General features: G+C 36.4%; 1 protein-coding gene across 1 annotated transcript in view; it reads right to left on the bottom strand.

Annotated features, from left to right (window-relative positions):
* Nucleotides 1-849: 849 nt before the first annotated feature.
* Nucleotides 850-24,036, bottom strand: part of GFRAL (GDNF family receptor alpha like) — a 37,788-nt gene continuing 14,601 nt past the window's right edge. Inside the window, exons 3-6 of the mRNA XM_027852894.1 lie at nucleotides 22,644-22,700; nucleotides 20,969-21,299; nucleotides 9,302-9,552; nucleotides 850-905 (exon numbers count right to left, since the gene is read on the bottom strand). Of these exons, the coding sequence (XP_027708695.1) occupies nucleotides 850-905; nucleotides 9,302-9,552; nucleotides 20,969-21,299; nucleotides 22,644-22,700 (695 nt within the window). The remainder of the gene's footprint in view (nucleotides 906-9,301; nucleotides 9,553-20,968; nucleotides 21,300-22,643; nucleotides 22,701-24,036) is intronic.

The following is a 24,036-nucleotide window of genomic DNA, read 5'->3' as shown; positions in this document are numbered from 1 at the left end:
TCTCCCATATTCCTTTGCTTTCATGTAATTTCTAATTCTTTTACAAGCATTTGAAGAACTGCACTATTAAAAGCCAGTTTGGTTAAAGGCTGGAAGATATTTGTTATGCAAATTTTGGCCAATCTTTCAATTTTTCTAACTTTTGTTACACTCTCAGGCACTTAATGCTCTTGGGATGACATTGCTTAGGGAGATCTATGATACTGAAATGAAGAAAAAGAAACCAGAAGATTATTTTATGTGCACAAATACATGTATGACCTTGAAATTAGAAACCAATAATCTTCACCTAAATAAAACCCAACAGCCACAGTTATTCAAGAAGAAATATCAATATTCTAATAATTCTGCTATAAATTTCATAGAAACCTAAGATTTCTTTGTCTGAAAAATACAGACCCTCACCAGATGCCACTCATTGAGTCTAATCATTGAAGAGTTTAGCAATGGTAGAATTCAAGTTTCAAGAAGTTGGGTTTGGGGGAAGCGGAGCCAAGATGGTGGAGTGAAAGCAGTGACTTGCTTGAGCTCTCCCCCAAACCCCTCCAAATACCTGTAAAAAAAATGGCTCTAAACAAATTCTAAAGCAGCAGAACCCACAAAAAGACAGAGTGAAACAAATTTCCAGCCCAAGACAACCCGGATGGTTAATTGGAAAGGTATATCACACAGGGCGGGGAGAGGAGCGCAGTGCGGCGTGGGTGCACGGGCCACAGTGAACCTGGAGCAGGCCTCAGAGGACTGAATCACAGGCAGCTGTGGCGGTTTCCAGACTTCTCAGCCCATGAAAGCCAAAGACAACTTAGAAGGTCAGTGGTAAAAGTCTGTGACTGCAGCGAGAGGTAGAAGCTAGCTCTCAGCCACCCCTGGGGCAGCGGCTGCCTTCTTAGCTTCAGTCCCACAGACTGAGGGAGAATCAAGTGACTGATCAGAGTGATTTCAGGGATCTCTTTGCCAGTGCTAAGGCAGGAATCTCTTGCTTTACCTGAGCTTGGATCTGGGTCACAGTTCTGAGGGGCAGTCCTGGGGCTAGGAGGAGAGCTGGAGTGGTGGAGTTTGTTGTGGTGGTGGAGAGGAAACACCTCGCCCCTTATCATACCACCTTGGAAGAACTGAAAATTTACACGTCCCTAGAAGTGTCTCTGAAAATGGCTGTATAAACCCCTGAAGTGTGGGACAGTACATTCTCCACATTGGAAGCAGACTCTTACCTTAACAAAGAGTTTAAAAATCAAGTAATTGGCCGGGATCATGAGTAAGCAGCACAAAAAGAGTCAGACTATATTATCTTACTTTGGTGACAAAGAAGATCAAAACATACAACCAGAAGAAGAAAACAAAGTCAAAGCTCCTACATCCAAAGCCTCCAAGAAAAATATGAATCAGTCCCAGGCCTTGGAAAAGCTCAAAAGGGATTTTGAGAAGCAAGTAAGAGAAGTAGAGGAAAAACTGAGAGTTTTGCAAGAAAATCATGAAAAACAAGTCAACAGCTTGCTAAAGGAGACCCAAAAGAATACTGAAGAAGATAACACCTTAAAAAATAGCCTAACCTAAATGGTAAAAGAGGTCCAAAAAGCCAATGAGGAGAAGAATGCCCAAAAAAGCAAAATTGGTCAAATGGAAGGAAGTTCAAAAGATTACTGAAGAAAATACTTCCTTAAAAATTAGAATAGAGCAATTGGAAGCTAGTGACAATTTGAGAAATCAAGGCACTGTAAAACAAATCCAAAAGAATGAAAAATTATAAAACAATGTGAAATATCTCAATGGAAAAACAACTGACCTGGAAAATAGATCCAGGAGACAGAATTTAAAAATTATTGGACTATCTGAAAGCCATGATCAAAAAAAGAGCCTAGACATCATCTTTCAAGAAATGATCAAGGAAAACTGCCCTGATGTTTTAGAACCAGAGGGCAAAATAGAAATTGAAAGATTCCACCAATCTCCTCCTGAAAGAGATCCCCGAAGGAAAACTCCTAGTAATATTGTAGCCAAATTCTAGAGTTCCCAGGTCAAGGAGAAAATATTACAAGCAGCCAGAAAGAAACAATTCAAGTATTGTGGAAACACAATCAGGACAACACAAGATTTAGCAGCTTCTACAGGGACCGCAGGGCATGGAATATAATATTCCGGAGGGCAAAGGAGATAGGACTACAACCAAAAATCACCTATCCAACAAAACTGAGTATAATCCTCCAGGGGAAAAAATGGGCATTCAGTGAAATAGAGGACTTTCAAACATTCTTGTTGAAAAGACCAGAGCTGAATAGAAATTTGACTTTCAAATACAAGACTCAAGTGAAACATGAAGAGGTAAACAGGAAAAAGAAATCATAAGAGACTTATTAAGGTTGTACTGTTTACATTCCTGCATGGAAAGATGATATATGTAACTCATGAAATCTTTGTCAGTATTAGGGTAGTTGGAGGGAAAAAATTAAATGTATAGATAGATAGATAGATAGATAGATAGATAGATAGATAGATAGATAAATAGATAGATAGAGGGCACAGGGTGAGTTGATCTGGAGAATAAAATTAAGGGGTGAGAGAGGATTATACTAGGAGAAGGAGAAAGGGAGCGGTAGAATGGGATAAATTATCTCACAAAAAAAGAACAGAAAACAAAAAGCTCTTAAAGTAGAGGGGAAACAGGGGAAGATGAGAGGGAATGAATGAATCTTATTCTCATAGGATTTGACTTAAGGAGGGAATAACATACACACTCAATTGGGTGTGGAAATCTGTCTGACCCTACAGGAAAATAGGGGGGAAGGGGACAAGAGAGTAAGGCGATGATAGAGAGGAGAGAAGATTGGGAAAGGGGGTAATCAGAAATAAATACTTCTGAAGAGGGATGGGGTCAAAAGAAAGAATAGAATAAATGGGGGGGCAGGATAGGTTTAAGGGAAATAGAGTTAGTTTTTCACAGCATATCTACTATGGAAGTGTTTTGCATAGCTGCACATGTATAACCTATATTGAGTTGCTTGCCTTTTCAATGAAGGTGGGTGGGGAGGGAGGAAGGGAGAAAATTTGGAACCCAAAATTTTAAAAAAACACGTGTTTAAAAAAATAGTTTTCACATGCAACTGGGAAATAAGAAATACAGGAAATGGGGTACAGAAATCTATCCTGCCCTATAGGAAAATAGAAGGGGAAGGGGATTAAAGAAGCGGGGGAGAGATAGAAGGGAAGGCAGACTAGGGGAAGGGGTATTCAGAATGCATGCCATCTTGGGATGGGGGGAGGGGTGAAATGGGGTGAAAATTTGGAACTCAAAATCTTGTGAAAGTAAATGTTGAAAACTAAAAATAAATAAATTTATTGAAAAAAAAATAAGTTGGGTTTGTTAAGCCATTGTCTTGGAGGATGCCCAACAGAGAAGGATAAAAGACAGATTCCCCACAGGTAGTGAAATCTTCTAGATACCTCTGTTTGCAGAAGCTATAGCGCTGATTGCATCAAACCCCTAAATACTTTACAACATCTTAAATAAAATCATAATCACTCAGAAGATTTCATCCTAACTATTTATGCAGTGGAAACAATTGAGTGAAGGATTCCCAATGCCCAGACTCTGATACATAGCTGTATGTATGGTCCAAAGAAATTGTCTATATACATATTCACATAGACACATATATACATGTTAGTACATGTGTAGTATATGTACATGTATATTAACATACATGTATATAAGATATACATGTGCACAGTATACATAAAAAATGGGCCAGTCATATGTTGTCAGTGAGGGTTAACCAATGTATGCCTCGTGCAATATCAAAAGTATTTTAAGAAGACATCCCCCACCCCTGCACGCAGGACATCTACAGAGCTTCTGTAGATGATTCATGGAAGAACATAGATAAAAATGACATTATACAAGAGTATCAAAGGGTTACAATTTTTAGTATTGGAGAGAGTGTCAACATCTGTGAAATCACAAATACATTGAAATATCAATGTAAGTAATTAAACAAAATGCATTATTTCTTGACAAGAAATGATTGGTTATTAAATACTCATTTACACATCATTTATCCATGTGCAATCTGAACATTGCTTGCTGGAGAAAAGGTAAACATACCAAATGAGTTTAAGAGTGAAAAGCTGTTCTGTACATTGAAAACTAACCCCAAGCTTGCCACTTCTAACAAGCTGTCACTAAAAGAAAAAGGGGAAAAGGGAATGGATAAGGGAACAGATGTCATAGATTAAGGAAAAATAATTTCTTAAGTAAAGTACAAGGCAACCTAGAAATCTATCTTGCTAGCATATATATATATATATATATATATATATATATATACACACAAACACATAGAGATGTAGAGATATATAGACAAAGATAGATATAGAGATATACCATATATATAAAGAGAGAGAGCATCATCATCATGATTATCATCATCATCATAGCATTTACATAGCATTTAAAGTTTATAATGCTTGCCTTACAAGTGTTGCATCATTCTATACTCACAAAAGCCCTGGGAGGTAGATGCTATTATTATCCCTATATTATAGATAAGGGAATGTAGGTAGACATAGGTTAAGTAACTACTTAACCAAGGTCACATAGCTAGCAAGTTTCTGAGGCCAGATTTTAGTTCAAGTCTTCCTAACTCCAAGCCCAGCACTCTATTCTCTGAAATATTCAATTGCTTCAAATAAAGAAATATGGTGATTCAGGTGATTCAGGGAAGCACTGGTTTAGAATGTATACATATTTGTAAATTCTTATGGTGAAAAATGGAAGAAAGATATGAGCAGTTCCATCTCATAAAGCAGCAAGAAGCAGTAGATGAGGAAAATAAATACAAGTTTACAAAAAATTTGGTAAGAGAAACAATTAACCTAGATTATCCTAAGGCCAAACTAGAAGGACAAAAGAGGGAAAAGATCTTTAATTATTACAAAAAAAAAGCTTTTTCTTCCATTAAAGACAAAAGTCAGCACATTTATGGTCTATGAAGTCAATAAGCACTTATCAAGACCTACTATGGGCTAGGTGCTGTGGAGATAAACATAGGCAAAAATAATCTCTGCCCTCAAGGAGCTCACAATCTAAAGAGGGAGACAAAATGCAAATAACTCCCTTATGTACTTAGAAGATACATACAGGATAAATTCAAGATAATGACGGAGAGAAGGCAATAGTATTAAAGGGAACCAGCAAGGGCTTATTGCTAAAAGTGAGGTTTTAGGTGAGATTTCAAGGAAGAGACATGGGGACAGAGAGGGAAAGAATTGAAGCCTAGTAAAAATGTGCAGAAGGAGATAGAGGGTCACATATAAGAAACAACAAAGAGGCTATTGTGACTGTATAGAAAAGTAAGTGGAAATGGAATAAGGTATAAGAAGCCTAGAAATGTAGAAAAAGATGAGATTATGAAGAATTTTAAAAGAAGTTTTTATATTTGATCCAGGAAGTAATAGAGAGCTACTGACATTTATAGAATGGGAAAACAGCAGTGGCGTGAACAGACATGCTTTTTAGAAAGATCACTTTGATAACTGATTGATGGAGGGACTGGAGTAGGTAGATATTTGATAAAGGAAAAATAACCAACTGGCTATTGTAATATTCCTAAGCATACGGTGATGGAGTCATACCTCAGGATAGTCGGAGTGTAAGAGGAGATAATAAGGAGGACTTGGCAACAAATTAGATGTGAGGGTGGTGGTGATGGTGGAGAGAGATCATGAGGAATTGAGAATGACACCTTGATTGCAAGCCTAGGTGAATGAGAGTATGGTGATACTTTTAATAATTATAGGGAAATTAGGAAAAAGAGAGGGGGTATTGGGGGGAAAATGTAACACCATAATTATTAATGTGTTACACAAATGAGTTAAAATGGTATGAAAGAAATCAAAGAGAAACAACAGCTTAACCAAAGACATTAATATGCCAAGGACATGACGCAATTGTGAATGTGTTAGAGAGTTCTCCTCTTGATCTCCAAAAAAAGAGAAGAAAACTAGATGTCTGGAAAATGACATAACATTTTTTTTGCTACCACAGAAAAGACACTGAAAGAATATCAATATTGAAAGATTAATATGCCTACTTTCTACTCTTCAGTAGCTTCCATTTCAGAAATTTTCCTTAATGATATTCTAAATGTTCATAAAACATAACCTCCTAGAGAGTAGAAAACACTTCTTTATTTTCTTTTCCTCTGAATATTCGTTTGAACCTACCACTACTACGTCTATTTCCTACTTTTTAGTAAGACAATATACAAAATCAGTAATTCATTAATCAGTAAGCACTTATTAAACCCATTCTACTTTCTAGGTCCTGTGTTAGACACTAGAAGAAAAAAGAAAAAAAGTATGTGTTCTCTACTCTCAATGTTTTATAAACATTGAGGATATACTTGATGAATGTTTGAGAAGAGAATAGGATGGCTTTCACAAACAACATTTTATAGCTGGCCATTTCTATACAGTCACTTATTTAACTAGAAGATACAGAGAATGAGATTTCATTGTGTTTATTGTTTGTTGAATATCTTTCGGTCTCTCCATCTCTGTCTCTTTCTTTCTGTCTTTCTTGTCTCTCTCTATCTCTGTCTTTGTGTCTCTGTCTCTCTGTCTTTGTCTCTGTCTCTCTATCTCTCTTCCTGTGTCTGTATCTGTGTCTGTGTCTCTGTCTCTGCTTCTCTCTCTCTCTCTGATAAAATATTTACCCTAAAGAAAAGTGTATCTCAAAAGCTGTTCTCCCATGTACATATTAAAATCTGACAAGATGAATTGATGTGACAACAGAAATAGTTTTGTTCGATATTGTTCTGATCATAAATATTGAGTGTTGTATGAAATAGGGAGGCTTATCCTCCCTGCATTTTTTAGATACTGTTATAGAGATTGCATAGCTCCAGAGATAGACAGAAGAGATCTTCCAGCTGCTTCTGTGTGTGAACAACATCGTTCTGATTGAATCAAATCCCAGATAATTACCGTCTCATATACATATATGCATTTAATAACATGAATATAAAACATATGTATTATTATATATAGACAAATATATATCCACATAAGAAAAAATGAGATAAAGAATATTTTTTGGCTAGACTATGCTATGCATTTTGGATGGACAGGCCATACAGCTCATCTACCAGTATATACAACTCAGAAAATTATCGTAGATGACCAGTAAAATGGCCGCAGAATGGAAAAGAATGGAGAGAACACCTTGGATTGCATTGTTCAGCGCTTTTCTTGAAACAAGAGCTCTTTCTTTATTGTCAATGTTCTCCCAATTATGCTAAATGACTCAAAATAAAAGATACTGTCTTTGAAATGTATAGTTGGGGAAAGAAAAAGGCCAGTCATGTAGTGTGAGAAAGTATTGTCCAATGGACAGGCCACATGCTTCTCTAGAATCTATACCATATCATGAGACCTAAAAGATGGGACCTGGCATATTGGTCAGATGCCAAATGGAGGATGTATGGGAAGACATGGGAAAGAGTTGCACAGGATAAAAAAAACATTGGGTGGATTGAGATCTGCACCTTTGGGAATCAGAAATTCATTGCTCTATTAAACTACATTTTTGTAATGCATCTTTTGCAACGCCAAAGAAGAATGGCCAGAGTGGGAATGGGGATGGGGATATCCCAACTAACCAGGGTTTTACTTGATGTTTCCTGGGTTCTTCAGGCCTTGCATTTGACTTGGGATTGGCTGCCCAGAGTGCCCAGGTGTACACAATGAATGATAGAATGACAGTATGACAATGAGATAGCAGGAAAGATCTTACTTACTCAATGGGACAAGATCTTAGTGATATGAATAAGGCTGTATATTTAGAAAGTATCCTAATTATTACATTGAATTTTTGTCACCAAACTTTTCTTGAGCATCTAATATGTGCAAAGCTCTGTGTTGGATTTATAGTCCAGACAAATAGAATCACTTGTAGCTGAAATGGTCCTCATTCCTTTGAAAGATAGGGAAACTGAACGGGACAGGTGAGGCATTTTGACCCAGATCACATAGCTAATAAGTACGAAGCAAGCCCTAGAACTCAGGCCCGTGTACTTCAGGGTAGTGTACATTTCATTTGCACTGTCCTGTCTATCTGTTTTCTGACAGGCTCTTTATTTAAGCACTAATTTCACTTGCATATTAAAATAGTTCATTCTCAAAAATTTTCTCTTACAGAACAAGCATCCTAACCAATATGAACCAGAGACTTACAGAAGCATCGAAAAGAGATGTTGTTCCATGTCCTGAATTGAACTCGATAAGAATTTTTATCACCAGAAAATCTAATTTGTCTAATATTAAAATTTTAGGGTTGGGGAAAAAAAGGTTTTAAAAAGACGGACTTGTTTTTCTCCAAATCCATCTTCTAAATTCTGTAATGTAGATTCCGGTGTAACCTGAGAAAAGTCATTTAATTTCCTTAGGCTTGACTGTTTTTTAATTGTCAAATGGAGAGTACACTGGATTTGATGACCTCTGAATGGAAGTGACTCAGCTTTAGAACTGTAATACTGAATCTCTTCCTCTCTTTAGTTAAAACAAAACAAAACACTCCAGAAAACTGATTTTTCAGAAAATTATTATAGGTAGATCCACCAACATCATAATCAGGAAGAAAGAATAGAGGCAAATCTCACATAGGCACTGATATTAACAAATACTACTTTAACATTGAAGATTTCTTTCATCTCTCAACCTATGATTCTGGCTGGAGCTAGTCTGGTAATTATTATTCTAGAATAATATCCCTGATCTAAACTAATAATTGATAACTGGATGATTTCATCATCATCATCATCATCATCATCATCATCATAATCATTATGTAGTTGATAAATAATGACCATATATCTCCCCCAATAAAAGTAGCAAATACATGCTTACCAGTATAAAATTAAGTAGAGAAAATTTTATATTTAGAAAGAGAGATAAAGTTGGAGATGGGGTATAGTTATAGGTATTTACTACATGAAAGACACTGTACTGTGTTAGCTGCTCATGACACGAAATTAAATATTCTCCCTCCCCTCCAAGGAGATTGTATTTTACCTAGGTGTAGTGGAAAAAATGTATACAGATTCGTTTTTCCTCAGATAGATCCTCTAATTTCATTGGCATAGGAAGGTCAAGGTGTCACTTTCCCTACTAATACATGTATACACACACACACACACACACACACATACACACACACACATACATACATACATACATATATAGCTTTAGATCTAGTTGTCATATAAAACTTGACATTTTTAAGGGTCATGTTAATCAGATGACTTACTGAAGCAGGACCTGCTCTGAAGCATGTGATAAAAAATCTCACATAGAGGCTGTTCAGTGAACGGAATAGAGCTGCAGGTGCACTGGACATGAAGAATGGTCCCCAGGGTGCCAATATAAGCAGCTTTGCATTTATCATCTGCTGAGCAAGTTATATCTTCCTTATTGAAGGTACTAATGCAAGTCTCATCATAATAGCATTTTTCAGTGACATGCTGCCAACATTTTGACTGAAACGTTTCATAGCGGCTTCTGGTAAAAAAAGGTCAAGAATAGTTATTAGTTATTCACATTAATTCAATTCAATCCAACCAATCAATCAATAATCATTTATTAAGTGCTGACTATATACCAGGCACTGTATTAATAAATAGTTAAAGGCACTATGTTAGATGCTGGTGATAAAAAAGGGGAAAAAAATCAAACATTTCCCATTTTCAAGGAACTCATATTCTACTTTGGGAAGCAATTTATGTATGGATACTTTTTCAAAATAGGACCTCTGATTTCATTGGTATAAGAAAGTCAAGGGGTCATGTTCCCTACTAATGCAGATTAGTTGTTCAGTCCTGCCTGACTCTTTGTGACCCCATTTGTGGTTTTCTTAGCAGAGATTGTTTGGCAAAAAGTGTTTTTCCATTTCCTTCTCCAGCTCATTTTACAAATGAGGAAACTGAGGCAAACAGGGTTAAGTGACTTGCCCAGGGTCACACAGCTAGTTTCTGAGGTCAAATTTGGACTAAGAAAGATGAGTCTTCCTGGGTCTAGGCCCAGCACTCAATACACTATGGGGCTACCTAGCTGCCCAATGCAGATTAGTACCTGTTCTCAATTCATCCTCTCAGAGAGTTGCCTACATTAGAGGACAAAGTGTTTAACTAACTTGCCCAGGCTTATACAACCAGCATGAAACAGAACTGCATATTTTTAACCTAGGTCTTCTGGACTCTAAGACAAGCCCTGTATCCACTAAGCTCCACTAACAGATAAGTTAAAATATATATACAAAGGAATTGCAAAGTAATTTTCAGTGGGAGGGCACTAACAACTTGGAGGCTGGGAGAGGATTAGACTAGGTCTCAAGTAGGAAGGAATATTTGAGCTGAGCCTTAAAGGGAGCTAGAGGTTCCATGAAGCACAGAGGAAGGAGAAGTGGAGAATTCTAGGCATGAAAAAAATCTGAATATGGAATATTGGGCACAAGGAGGAACAAATAGTCCAATTTAGCTTGAATGGAGAGTGCATCATGGGTTAATACAAAATCTTAGCTTTGTACCACTAGGCTTGCACCACATTCACTTACTATTTCTCAAAACTAGTCTAAAACAGAATGCAGAATTCTAGGGACTTCTGCAATGCAAATGGGAGGTAAAGTTATATAGGAAAATACCTCTAATAGGAAAAGAAAAAGATGAAATTCTCTTTCTGATTAAACATAGATAATCATTCTCATTCATGTTAACTTCAGTTGTGGGTTCACTTGGTGAATGAAGATTTATAGTATGGCATTAATTATGTCTGGCAATACTACTATTATGGTAATCAATCAGTCATTTTCTCATTGAGTGAGTTTGGTCTAAGTCACTTAACCCAAATTTCCCATCAATGAAAAGTGGATGATGGCCAGTTTCCTTCTCTTGGACTTCAGGGTCTCAATTAAAATTGACTAAACATTTCCAAAACTCCTAGCAGAGTCTGATTAAAAGGAAACTTTAAAAAAAATCATCAGAATAAAAGGTTTTTGGCTTTTTGTGGTTGTTTTTGTTTGCTTTTTAAAATATAACTGCTTAGTATGTATTTTGTTGATTGTTCATTGCCAAAGAGGACAAATGACATCATAGGATGAGGTACTGACTTGTGCATGAATTAGATTTAAGTGAGGTAGAGTTGATATTCTACTACAAAGAATATTCTGACAAGATCAATTTTTATAGCAGTTTACATAACTTACTCCAACTACTTTTTTGAAACATTCATGACGAAAGAGCATTACTTTTACAATTTCATCAGCAACATAGAATTCTATCTTAATATTTATATCTAAATTAATTTCTAGCCTATTTTTAACAAGTTGTTATCAAAAACTTACTGCATGCCTCCTGGGTACATAGCTCTTGGTTATCTGTCTTGATACTGCTAATCTCTTTAAGGAAATAAGCCACAGTCACAGCACCCTCCGTTATCTGGGAGTGTGCTTTCTTTAATCTTCATATTTTAAACATTTTCTTAATTAATCATTTCCTTAAAGTAATTAAAATATGTTGCAAATTGTAGTTTGGCACACAAATTTAAAATGTAACCTCAAAAATTTCCAAAATATTCAATGCTGAAGGGCAGTTAGGTGGCACAGTGGGTAGAGTGCTGGGCCTTGAGTCAAAAGACTCATCTTCCTGAGTACAAATATGGCCTCAGACACTTAACTAGTTTTTAGGACCCTGGGTCTCAGTTTCTTCATCTGTAAAATGAGCTGGAAAAGGATACCACAAAGCACTCCAGTCTTTTGGCCAAGAAAATCCCAAAAGGAGTCTTGAAAAATAGGACATGACTGAAATGATTAAACAACAACAATAAAAATTCAATGCTAAAGAAGAAACATCTTCCACTAAAAAAAAAAAAAAAGAAAAAAAAAGAAACATCTTCCTTAGGCCAGATATCTATCTGTCTATCTATCTATCTATCTATCTGTCTATCTATCTATCTATCTATCTATCTATCTAATTTCTGAACTGGTAAGTAAAATCTCCCTCTTCTCCCTTGCTCTATACTTCTAAACCTTCTTCTTCATGTCCCTTTTCTCCTTTATTCTCTAAGTAAGATGTGGTCCTTTGCCTTCGTAAAGGACTTTTGATCTTATTCTTTCTCATCTACTGAAGAAGTTTGACTATTTAATCATCTCTTGCTTCCTTTCAGTTTCAATCCTTCATCTATTGCATCTCTCCTTGATAGTTCCCTCTCTTCTTTTATCATTCTTTCATCCACTGGCTCCTTACATCCTATATATAATCCAGTTCAACCCTTCCCCCTCTAATTGGAAAAAAAGTTGTTGTTTTTTTTCTATGTATCCTTGTTTATCTTCATTGCTACTCTTAGTGTCTAGGATGATAGTAAGTTTTCAGTTTTCAATTTTGTAAACAATAAAATGGTTGCAAAATGTTAAATTATATCTATAGTATTTTATTTTAGATAGTGGGTAAGCAAATCATGTTTTTTTATATGGAAGCAGTGAATTTCCTTTTTTTTGATATCATGTATTACTTATTTCCTTGCCTGTACTTTGTTATTACAGTAGCAACTTGATTCTTTCCACTTTGCCAGAAAGAAGTTCCAGCTTCCCTCAAAGTGGAATAAACCTGGCTTGAAGGAAAACTGAACTATGCTCAATTTATTTTTTAGCTTTTTCTTTTCTTTTTGTGAGGCAATTGGGGTTAAATGACTTGCCCAGAGTCACACAGCTAGTGAGTGTTATGTGTCTGAGGCCAGATTTGAACTCAGGTCCTCCTCAATCCAGGACTAGTGCTCTATCCACTGGGCCACCTAGCTGCCCCAACTATGCTCATTTTAAAAGAAATATTAAGCCTTTGAAAGAGGCAACTAATGATGTTAACAGAGAAGTGCCATTATGACCCTAATTCTCAAGAAATCTCTTTAAACCCGGGACCACTCACAGTTGGAAAAATACACATTTTTCTGCTCTGACCATATATTCAGGAGCAAAATTATTCTCTCCCTAATATTTAAACAACAATGATGCTCACTTATATAAAGAAAGCCTTAAATTGTGCTTTTCTGTTGAAGTTTCTGGTTCTCAGGAATTAACTTCTCTCATCCGTTAGGTTTCTCACCAGAGAAAGGGAGTATATATACTGCCACTGTGGGCCCTGATCTCCTCCTTTATTGTACATTACACAAGACCAACTTGAGAGAATGTTACCTTGAGAAAGTGATAAAGACCCCCCCTAGCAGTTCAGAAAGCTTGGTTGTATTTTTCCATCCTGTGGAAGATTTACTATCATAAAGGTCCCCACGGAAGAAATGTAATTGTACAGTATTTTTCCACCTAGACCCTGAAGGACATTAAACCTTCCCTTCATTTTAAAAGTCTCCTGTTACTCACTCTTGGCAGGAGGAATCCTAACTGCTGTTTTCATTCTCAGTTGCATTTTGAAGGGACCCAGTTTATACTCAGTACTTGAAAATATAGCATCCAGATTGATGTATAGCTACTTGAGGTACTGATTCGGGATCTCTTATAATAGTGTCAGAGAGCTGAGCGGCTCCTGATTGACACTTGCTCTTATATATCCTAATAAAACTTGTTTCACTCAATAACTGTTTGTGTCAGTCATTTCCTGTCCCCCTGTGATTTAAGCATAACCCATATTTGGCAGTTCATCAAGCTAATATATACCTAGTTGGTTTCCTACTCCTGGCCCAGTGAATTGATTCTCCTTATCTCTCCTCTTTTTCAGTATCCATTCAATATACCTACTGGTGAAAAACATCTCCTACTGAGCCTTTTGGAGAAAAGGAAAGACACTCATATCTCCTTTTCATCTTCTTTTAATTTCCCACCTCCTTCCTTGGCAGCTGGATCAGGTCATATAAATTATTCTGGGGCTTCTCAATAGCTTTTCAATGAAAAGGATTAGGGGTAGAGGTGGCACATTTTGCAGACTTGAAATACACAAGGAAGAATTGGGGGAAGGGTCAACCCTGCCTCAGTGGTAAAGATACATATTCCTACTACATTTCCAAAGTGTTTTCCTCAAATTAACCCTGGGCAGTAGCTAATGCAAATTCTTATTTTTCAAGTAAAGAGAGGTGAGGGAATTGGAGAAGAGAGGAAAGGATATGTGAAGAGAGGGAATAGGTGAAAAGGGGAAGGGAAGAGAAAGAAGGGTCATGGGTATGGATACTCACTTCATTCACCTAGAATCCACACCTTTGATACCTTAGTAGACAGTGTTCATGAAAAACAAACAAATAAACAAAACAAAAAACAAACAAAAAAACTAGGCCCAACCTTTTGGTGGAAAGACATTTAGTTTATACATAAATTAAGTAAACTAAATATATCTATTATATTATATTACCTGTTATGATTGTGTGTGTGTGTGTGTGTGTGTGTGTATCTTAATAGTGGGCACATTTTGATAAGTGGTAAGTTCTAAGAATTGCTTGCTGGGAGAACTGGGCCAACACTCTTATAACCGATATGGGAAAACATCAGAGCCAAGAAAAGATATAAGATTTTTTTTTTCTCAAGGCAACGGGGTGAAATCACTTGCGTAGTGTCACACAGCTAGTAAGAGTCAAGTGTCTGAGGCTAAATTTGAACTCAAGTCTTCTTGAATCCAGAGCTGTTCCCTATCCACTGTGCCATCTAGCTGCCCCTGATATAAGATACTTTTAAGAGGCTTGTAGAGAGATTCAAAATTGAGAGTAAACTCAGAATATAGATTAAAAGAAGCAGTTAATAAGGAATAAACATGGTGATGAACAAGTCAAATCTCAGTTTAATATCAAAGACACTATCCAAAAGGCTAAGATTCTTCAAAATTTCAAAAGCTGGAGAGATGGTTCATATTATCATTTGATAAAGCTGGGGGCCATATCCTGTTGACTTTTAGAAGACTTATGGAACCAAAAAAAGGCTTCACTTTAAACATTTGCAGGAAGGTGGTAGGACATAGGATTTCACTGATATAAGATATTTCCACTGTAGAAGTTCTGCCCATTGATGCAGATAGCAGCTCTTATATAATTTAGAGTCCTAGAGAATTGCCTGAGGACACTGAACAGATAAGTGACCTGTTCAGGGTCATAACTAGTACATGCTAAAAGAAAGAATTGTACACAGGTCTTCCTTACTCTAAGGTTGGACCTCTATTTTTTTGTGCCAGGGGTTCTTAACTCGTGTGTGTGTGTGTGTGTGTGTGTGTGTGTGTCTGTGTGTGTGTGTGTGTGTGTGTGTGAGATATGTACCCTTTCAGTAGTCTGGTGGAGCTTATCGATTCCTTCTCAGAATAATGATTTTAATTACATAAAATAAAATAAATAGGATGACAAAAGAAAATGATTTATTGAAACAAAGATGTAATTTTTCCCATCCAAATTTGCAGTCCCACAGAAAAGGTTTCCTGGAATAAGAATCCCTTTTCTATGTTACACTATCTCTTCTGTGTGTATATACAATTAATACAATCAAAAGACTATCAGAACTCATATAAATAAAAAAATGGAGAAATGGAACAATGAAAAGGGTACTAGATTTGTAATCAGGGGATCGGTATTCATATCTAGCCTATACTAATTACTGTCTAGGTAATCTTGGACATGTTATTTAAGCTATCCTCAGCCTCAACTTCCTAATGTATAAAATGAGGTGATTGGATTAAATAACTTCCAGGATCTCTTCTAATGCTAAATCTGTGATATTGTAATGTGGCATAGCTAGATTTGTTGATTCTAAAATATGGATCATTTGATTGGTGGCCAGATGAAAGCTGCAGAGAAAGAAAGGGAGAATGAAGAAAAGAATGAATAGAGGATGTAGAAGTGATCCACTGAATCGACTAAAATATGGAGTTAAGATACTTCTAGAACCACTTAAAAGTACGAATCCACATTAAATAAGGAATTGGAGCCACGTGAAGAAATTATTGCACTGAAAGAGATTTCAAAAAGTCTATGTTCAAAAGTCTAAGAGATTTCAAAAGAGGGGGTGGGGAGCTACGTTCTTTGTGGGTAGTCATAGAAAGAGCAGGGCTTAAGTCATGACAGAGGAGTGTAAAACAAAGGTGATTCAACCCTCTGGCAGAACGTACTGGAGAAATAGTAAGAAATACAGGAGATGGTCAATAGAGTCAATTTGCAGGAGGGATGCATTTTCTGGCACCAGGAAAAGTCTTTGTGGGAACATGTATTAAAGTGAAAGTATTAATGACTAAGAGAAAGTGAGTATTCCTACAGAATTCCAAGACAAACCCAAATAATATAAAAGTTTCTATTTTCATACTTTTGAACTCTTGCATTTTTATTCAATCCTTATGTTGCAGCAGAAAGAAAATTTAAATTGGAAAACAAAATTTGGAAGGTAAATTCAAATCTCTACTCTGTTATGTATGTCACTTTTGGCAAGTCATTTCACTTGCATGTGCCTCAGTTTCCTCAAATGTAAAATGAAGGATTTGGACTAGATGACCTCTAAGGGCCTTTTGAACCAGAAGTATAATCATCCCCACCCTACCATGTCTGCCTGATTCAATCAGATTTCTTTGACAAATTTGCTAAAAATTTCAAAAATTTAATTTAAAAATTTGAAAAGCCTACTTTTCTTTATTGTTTTCAACTTTAAGATTTTGGGAATAATGGATCAATAAAGGTACAAATTTGAAAAGGAATTTGATTTTCCAAGTGTTCAGCCCCTCAGGGAGAATATATATCATTCAAAGTCTTCAGATGGCTTGACAATACCTATAGCAACAATTATGAGTTGGCACTGACAACTGCAAACAATGAGAATGGAAAAAAATGATTTTATCACTTTTAAATGAGTTTGTAACCTAAGGGGCTCTATTTTTCCCAATGAATAGAAGAAACTATGCATGTATGTCACACATGTTTAAAGTCACTTATTAATGTGAAGAAGCAGATTTAAAAAATAATGAATATGAGATGACACTGAGAAGAGTCAAATTTTCATCAACCCTAAAGAATCAGGATGTCACTATGATAACCTGTTTAATTCATAGAAATTAGGTGTCATCATTTTCTATTCCACTTTACCTTATGCACCACTGACAGAATCAAACCAAATGCTAGATTTATAGCCACAAAAGGAACACTTGAATTGAATACTTTAGCCTGGCTTATATGAACAAAAGGCTAGGGTTAAATCAGGCTGCATGGATGGAGTAAGGCAGAGGTGTCAAACACTTGCCCCTGACACACCCAGGATCCAAACTAGATTAAATGTAATTGTGAAATATTTAACAACAAAACAAACATAAGTATGATAAAACGTGGATAATACATTAAGTATCATATATCAAATTAAAATATATTAAATATCATATATTAAAACTAAATTAACACATAGAGTGTAGGGATCCATATTTAGAGTTTCATGTCCCGCATTTCTATTTGAATTTGATGCCACTGGATTAAGGGACAGGGATGTTGTTGTCCATCCTTCATATTTGAAGAGGACCAATAATATTGCAGGTGATGTCTTGACTTGCAGGTGAATTTGGTTTAAGTTGAGCAGAGTTGAACAAAGTCATCAGTCTTACTCTTTCTTCTTGAGTCATAAAAGTCCAGTGGCAGGACGAAAGTCAAGACTACTGGCAATGGCCCAGGATGTAGTGAATGACCTTGGTGTATCTGATGCCTGACCAAGCTCTAAGCACTCTCCAGACCCTACTTCAGCCACCTTCATGGCCATTGGAACAAATTGTTCTCACCCATTCATTTTACCAGGAAAAGTCTTCATATGCTTGGGGTGGACATCTTCCTAACTCATTGACGGGTTTGAGGCCTAATGGTTACTCACAACCTGGGGTAGCCCATTTTCCAAGACAGTTGGAGCCACAGGGGAGAGTTTGATGAAGTAGACACCAAAGATGGATGAGCAGCCCTGAAAAGGGCTTGGCAAGCCCTGACACTAGAGGTGCTAGTCCTCTCTGAATACCCCATATACCCTAAGGAAAAGAGATATGGTCAGAGCTAGCAGGAGCATTTGCAAAAGGGATTACCTTCCCTAGGGGCTAAGGAATAGGAAATATGTAAATGATGAGGCAGTCAAGTTGGGAAGAGGTCACAGGCAGCAAAAATATGGATGGCACACTCCCCATACACCTGGGAAGCCTTTAATGATTTAGTGCTCCTTTTATTTTATTCCCTAAAGCATAGTCAGAAGTTGAGTCCCCAGGTAGACAATGACTCTCAAGTGCAAAACTATAGATCATGAGTACCCACTGGAGCATTTGCCTTCAATAGTTGTCCAGAAGACATGATTTAGCTCATAGCAAAGACATTTACTGAGGAAGCAACATATTTTCAGCAGCTACAAAATATTTCCTCTATAAATATGGGATGTATTCTCCCAAAATACATTCATTATCAGCAAGAAGAGTAAGCATTAAGATATGGTACATAAGTAAAGAAACACAACCTTTGGGAGCATAGCAGCCTGGGCAACTAGCCATCAACACTCCAGGGGCCCAGTGTCCTTTCTCTTTTGATGTGTGTCTGCTCCTCATGTTTAGTACAATGCCTGGCGCATAGTAGCTGCTAAAACAATGTTTATTGACTGACTGCTGAACAGGTCATTCCTCTGGGCTCCCCAGGCTCTCCTGAATCTAAATTCCAAAATAACTAGGCTACCTCTCTCTTTTCTAGATTCACAGATGTCACACTTTTCAGAATTGTCTGCCTCAACTCCCAGCTCTGCTCCTTATTGGATGAGTAGTTTCTAACTGGAAAACATCATGGCCAATGGGGATGGGTGAGTGCAGTGAGAAGTGAGAGATATACTCCTTCCCTCTAGAATTGAGAATCTATTTATTCTAAAGTGCTAGTTTCTTCCATTGTTGGCTCCACTCTGTTACCAGAGTCACATTCCACAGACCCATCTCTATTCTCCACCAGCTCTTTAAAGAATGTGTCTCACTTATTTAAGGACCACCCTGGGTACAGACAACCCTTGACTAACAAATGTGTAGGTGATTTCTCATTCCATCAATTGATCAGAGAACTTCACACATCACAAATGGTTAGTAAGTATTTAAACATCTTTTATTTTTTAAGACCTAATACATCATTGTTTCTGTTTCTTGCCCCTTAATTTTTGTAGTTTTCTCAACTTGGTTCTGTGGAAATCAAATGATCAAAAGCATTCTAGTCATCTCCCTTGATCCATACCTCCTATCCCCCAGTTAGGCAGTGAATGGATACAATGTTGGACTTTGGGTCAGGAAGACCTGAGTTCAAATCCAGTCTTATGCATTTAAAAGCCGTGTGACCCAGGACAAGTCATTTAACTTCTGTTTGCTTCAGTTTTCTCACCTCTAAAAGTGGGGATAATACTGGCACCTAACTTTGAGAGTTATTATGAGAATCAAATAGGATAATAATTGCAAAGCTCTTTGCAAACTTTCAAGCATTATATAAATGCTGCTTCTTCTTCTTGTTTTTACACTGGTAATTCAATTGTATTTATTGTAAAATTTAGAACTAAAAAAGGACCTGAAAAATGATTTAGTCCAACGCTTTCATTTTTCAGCAAAGACGTAGAATCCTAGGGCAATAGATTTAGAGTTGGAAGGACTCAATTTAATTTAATCAATTAACAATCATTTCTTTAGTGCCTACTATGTTACAGATACCATGATAGGTGGGGGGTATACAGAAATAACAATGAAACACTACCAGTTCTCAAGGAGTTTACAATTCACTGGGCAAGATGGCATATCCATATCTATATCTATATCTATATGTATATCTATATCTGTATAGATATATATATTCATATAAAGCATAGGAAAAATGAGCACAAGATTGTTTTGGAAGGGGCAGTAGCTACTTGGATCATCAACAATGATTTCCGTAAGAGCATATTAGCTAAGTTTTGAATGAGTCTTGGCATTCTAGGAGGTAGAGATGAGGAATTCTATGAATGCAGGACAGCTTGTGCATGTCATATATGAAGAATAGCAGGAAACACAATTTGACTAAAGCATGTGCATGAAAGGAATAATGCATAGGAAGACTGGAAGGGTAGCTGGACACCAAATTGCTAGGAACAGAATGTGTAACATTAATACTAGTTGTTAGCTCCTAAGTCATCTTTCTGCATGTCATTTTGCATAACATTATGTATCTATATTTGAATATATAAATATATCCATGCATGTACATATATATGTTATATATACATCATACATTTATGTATTATATATAAGTACACATCATATATGTTTGTATAATATATACATACACACACATATGGGGCAGCTAGGTGGTGTAATGGATAGAGAACCAGGCCTGAAGTCAGAAAGGTTCATCTTCATGAGTTCAAATCTGCCTCAGACACTTACTAGCTAAATGACTCCATGCAAATCACTTAACACTGTTTACTTCCATTGCTTCATCTGTAAAATGAGCTGGAGAAGGAAGTGGCAAACCATTCTAGCATCTTTGCCAAGAAAACCTCAAATGGGGTCATGAAGAGTTGGCGGTGACCGAAAAAGTGATTGAACAATAATACATGCTTACATACATATATGCATTTGTATGTATGTATATAATATCCAAAATAATGTTTGTATATGAGTGTGTATATGGGCATATATACACATATAGAGATATATAGATATACATATGTATGTGTATGTGTATATATAGTATGTATATATCTCTATACATATACATATATGAATCTATGTGTGTATATTTATACATATGGATAGAATACCTGTAAATTATTTATATGGATTCAGATTTTCCATAAAACTAGTCTAGTCCTATTGTTCTGGCATTTTTGCTTGTTTGTTTTGTTTTGTCTTTTGCTAAGAAGTACCATGGCTCGGTTAACCAGGTCAAGTGTTAAGCCTGAACAGTAACAAGTGTCAAAATAAGAAAATTAGGAAGATATGCTTTTAGTTACCTGCATATTTCATCATCTTGGCAGCTGTGAATTACATCAAGGCACGATGGGGGTGGAACTACTTTCTCAGCACACAAGTTGCTATGAAGGACACCTTTGGCCTTCTGACAAGGTATATCGGCTGGAGCACAGTCACACAAAGCCAACATCTGGCCAGTGTTAAAAGGCATGTTTTGATAGAAGAAGCGGATGGCTGCTTGGCACTGTGTCAGATTGCATGGCCTTCCAGTTGCTGAACAAGCCTTAAGGTACAGAGCCAACTGTTTGTTACACATTATATCTCCAACACAAATCTGTGCTGCTTCCAAACAGGACCAGATCCCTTGGAATCCTAAAAGCAGAAATATGCTCAGATTGCAGGAAAATAAGTAGGCATCTACACCTAGAAAATACTGTGAGAAGTCTAGAATTGAAAGAGTGGTGCATTACTAGTCTACTGGATTTCAGCAACTGCTACTGTGCTTTAGAAAAAGTAAGAATTTGCTGTGAGAGGCAGCATGGCACAGTAGAGAAAAGGCAGCTTTGAAGCCAGGAAGACCTAGGTTTTAGTTCTGTCTCAAATACATAATAGCTGTGTGACCAAGGGTGAGGCGCTTAACCTCTCAATGTTTCAGACAACTCTTTAAGGTTCTGCATTAAAGAGAGTATACTAGTGCAGGGAGTTTTCATGCTGGGAGGTTTAAAAAGCATTGAAATCACATATTTACAACAACAACAACAATAACAGCAATAAGGATTTAATGAGTACCGAGGAGTGAATGATTTTAATATTTATTTCTTGTTTGCTTTGCTTTTAGGAAGATAACAGAGCTGAGGAGCAAGAATAGTTTTGGATTCCATGAAACATCTCAGAACATAAATTTCTCAGATGAATGATAAAGGACAAGGAGCTGCCACATTGTCTGTTTATGATATAATGATAATGATGATAATAATAAATTGGAGTTTTATGTTTGCAAAACATTTTATGTATATTATATATATATATATATATATATATAATTTTATTGGTCACATTAGGATCATAGGATCATGAAATCATGATTTGGTCCTGGAAGAGACCTCTAAAACCTTCTAATCCAATACTCTCATTTTATAGCTAAAGAAAGGGAGACTAAGAGATTCATTCAATGTCACATGAGTCAGAAATCTCAGAACAATTATTTGAATCCAGGTCCTTTGAATCCAATTTCAAAACTTTTTCTACTCTACCATAGAGGTATCATTTCAATTCACTGATGAGGGAACTGAGGTTCTTTAGAATAACTTATAATAATAAGTATGTAAAGTTAATTCATTTGCATATATGTGTTCTTGAAAATATATTTTGATATTATATGTATTTGATATCATATAATATAATGTATATATATGCATAGAGAGAGGGAGAAAGAAATATACATGTAAATCATGTTTAAAATTTTTGTTTGTTGATGATATTGTTTACAATAATAAAAATATTGAATAGCTACAGAATGTGGTATGCAATGTTTATTTTTTTGTTTGTTTTTTGTTTTGGGGTTAAGTGACTTGCCCAAGGTCACATAGCTAGTAAGTGTTATGTATCTGAGGTCAAATTTGAACTCAGCTCCTCCTGAATCCAGGACCAGAGCTCTATCCACTGAACCATCTAGCTGCCCCTATGGTATGCAATGTTAACTCTCATAATGCTTACCATGGTGAGGAAGAGCAGTTTCATCCCACTGCAATTTAATAGGCTTATTAATGTAATCTAGAAGGAAAGAAACAAAATTATTATTGAAAATTTCCCTACATCTAACCAGTATATATGGACCAGAATTATTAACATAGACCCTTTAAAATAGTTAACGGTTAGCAAAAGTGGCAACACAATACAAATCCAGAATGAGATTTGAGCAAAGAATTGAGCGGAATAAACAACTTTGGGCTATTACTCAAGTCAGCTCACCATCCTTGCCTATTAAACATAGGAACAAACAGTGACTAAGCCTTGTATTTTGATATAAACAATGGCTTAGTTGGCTTTTCTGAACCAAATTAACCTTCCCTTTAAGTTTTAGATTCTCTAGAAGTGTAATTTAGACAATATTGTCTTCTCAAATTACTTTAGATTAAAAAGAGGTCTTATGCATTGAAGTAATGGTATCTTAGAATCTTAGAGCTGAAAAGGATCTCTGAGATGATTTAGTCCAATCTCTTTTACAATGTGACCTCTCCCTCTATAATATTCCCCTCAAGGTGGCAGAGTGTTGTAGGGAAAAGAACATTAGATTTGAAATCAAAGGACTAGGGCTCTAGTTTATCACCATGATTGTTGTCATCATTATCATCAGCATTATGATATAATTATTGTTATTGTTATTATTATTGAATGAGATATAACCTCTGTGAAGACTTCTCAGGGTGGTGATGAAAAGACTGTCTCGAAACCAGAGATAGGTTCTGAGAGAACAAACAGGCCATAAGTTTAATTCAGCCCTAAACCCTCTCCTGATTGCCACTGCCATGTCAGCATTACGTATACTAAATAAGGACATGTATGTTTGGATTGGCTATACCCTGTTTCCTTGTTCTTTGGGAATGGGAAATTGGGATTTTCGCGCCTAGAATGTAAGCCCACCTCCCAGCCAATGGGAGTAAGGGATAGTGGCGGGGTGGGAGTTTCTTGTTTGAGTTAAGATATATAACCTTGCTTTCTCCTTTGCGCCTCGCCTCTTTCTCCTGCTGGTAGTGTACTGGAGGTATAGATGCCCCTTTTCGTGAGATTGTAATTAAGACTAACTTTTTGCTTCCACCTTGAGAAGTCTCTGAATTTAATTGTGTTAGAGTCGCTGTACCCCACATTATTATCCTGCCTCTGTTGCTCAGATACTGTGTTACCTTGGGCAAGTCACTTTACCTTTCTGGGTCAGTTTCTTCATTTGTAAAATGAAAGAGTTATACTAATTGATCTCCAGAATACTATCTTCTTCTAAATTCTATGCAATGTACTTCCAGTGATGAGGAGGAGCTCATTGTCTTATAAAATAATCCATTCCATTTTTGAACAGTGAAAACTATTGGAAAGCTCTTGAGTTGAAATCTAA

Source organism: Vombatus ursinus, unplaced genomic scaffold (genome assembly GCF_900497805.2).
Source record: "Vombatus ursinus unplaced genomic scaffold, bare-nosed wombat genome assembly UNPS02009835.1, whole genome shotgun sequence".
In the NCBI taxonomy this organism is placed as follows: Eukaryota; Metazoa; Chordata; class Mammalia; order Diprotodontia; family Vombatidae; genus Vombatus; species Vombatus ursinus.
The sequence above is the reverse complement of the archived record's forward strand: the minus strand, read 5'-3'. Positions and strand labels throughout refer to the sequence as shown.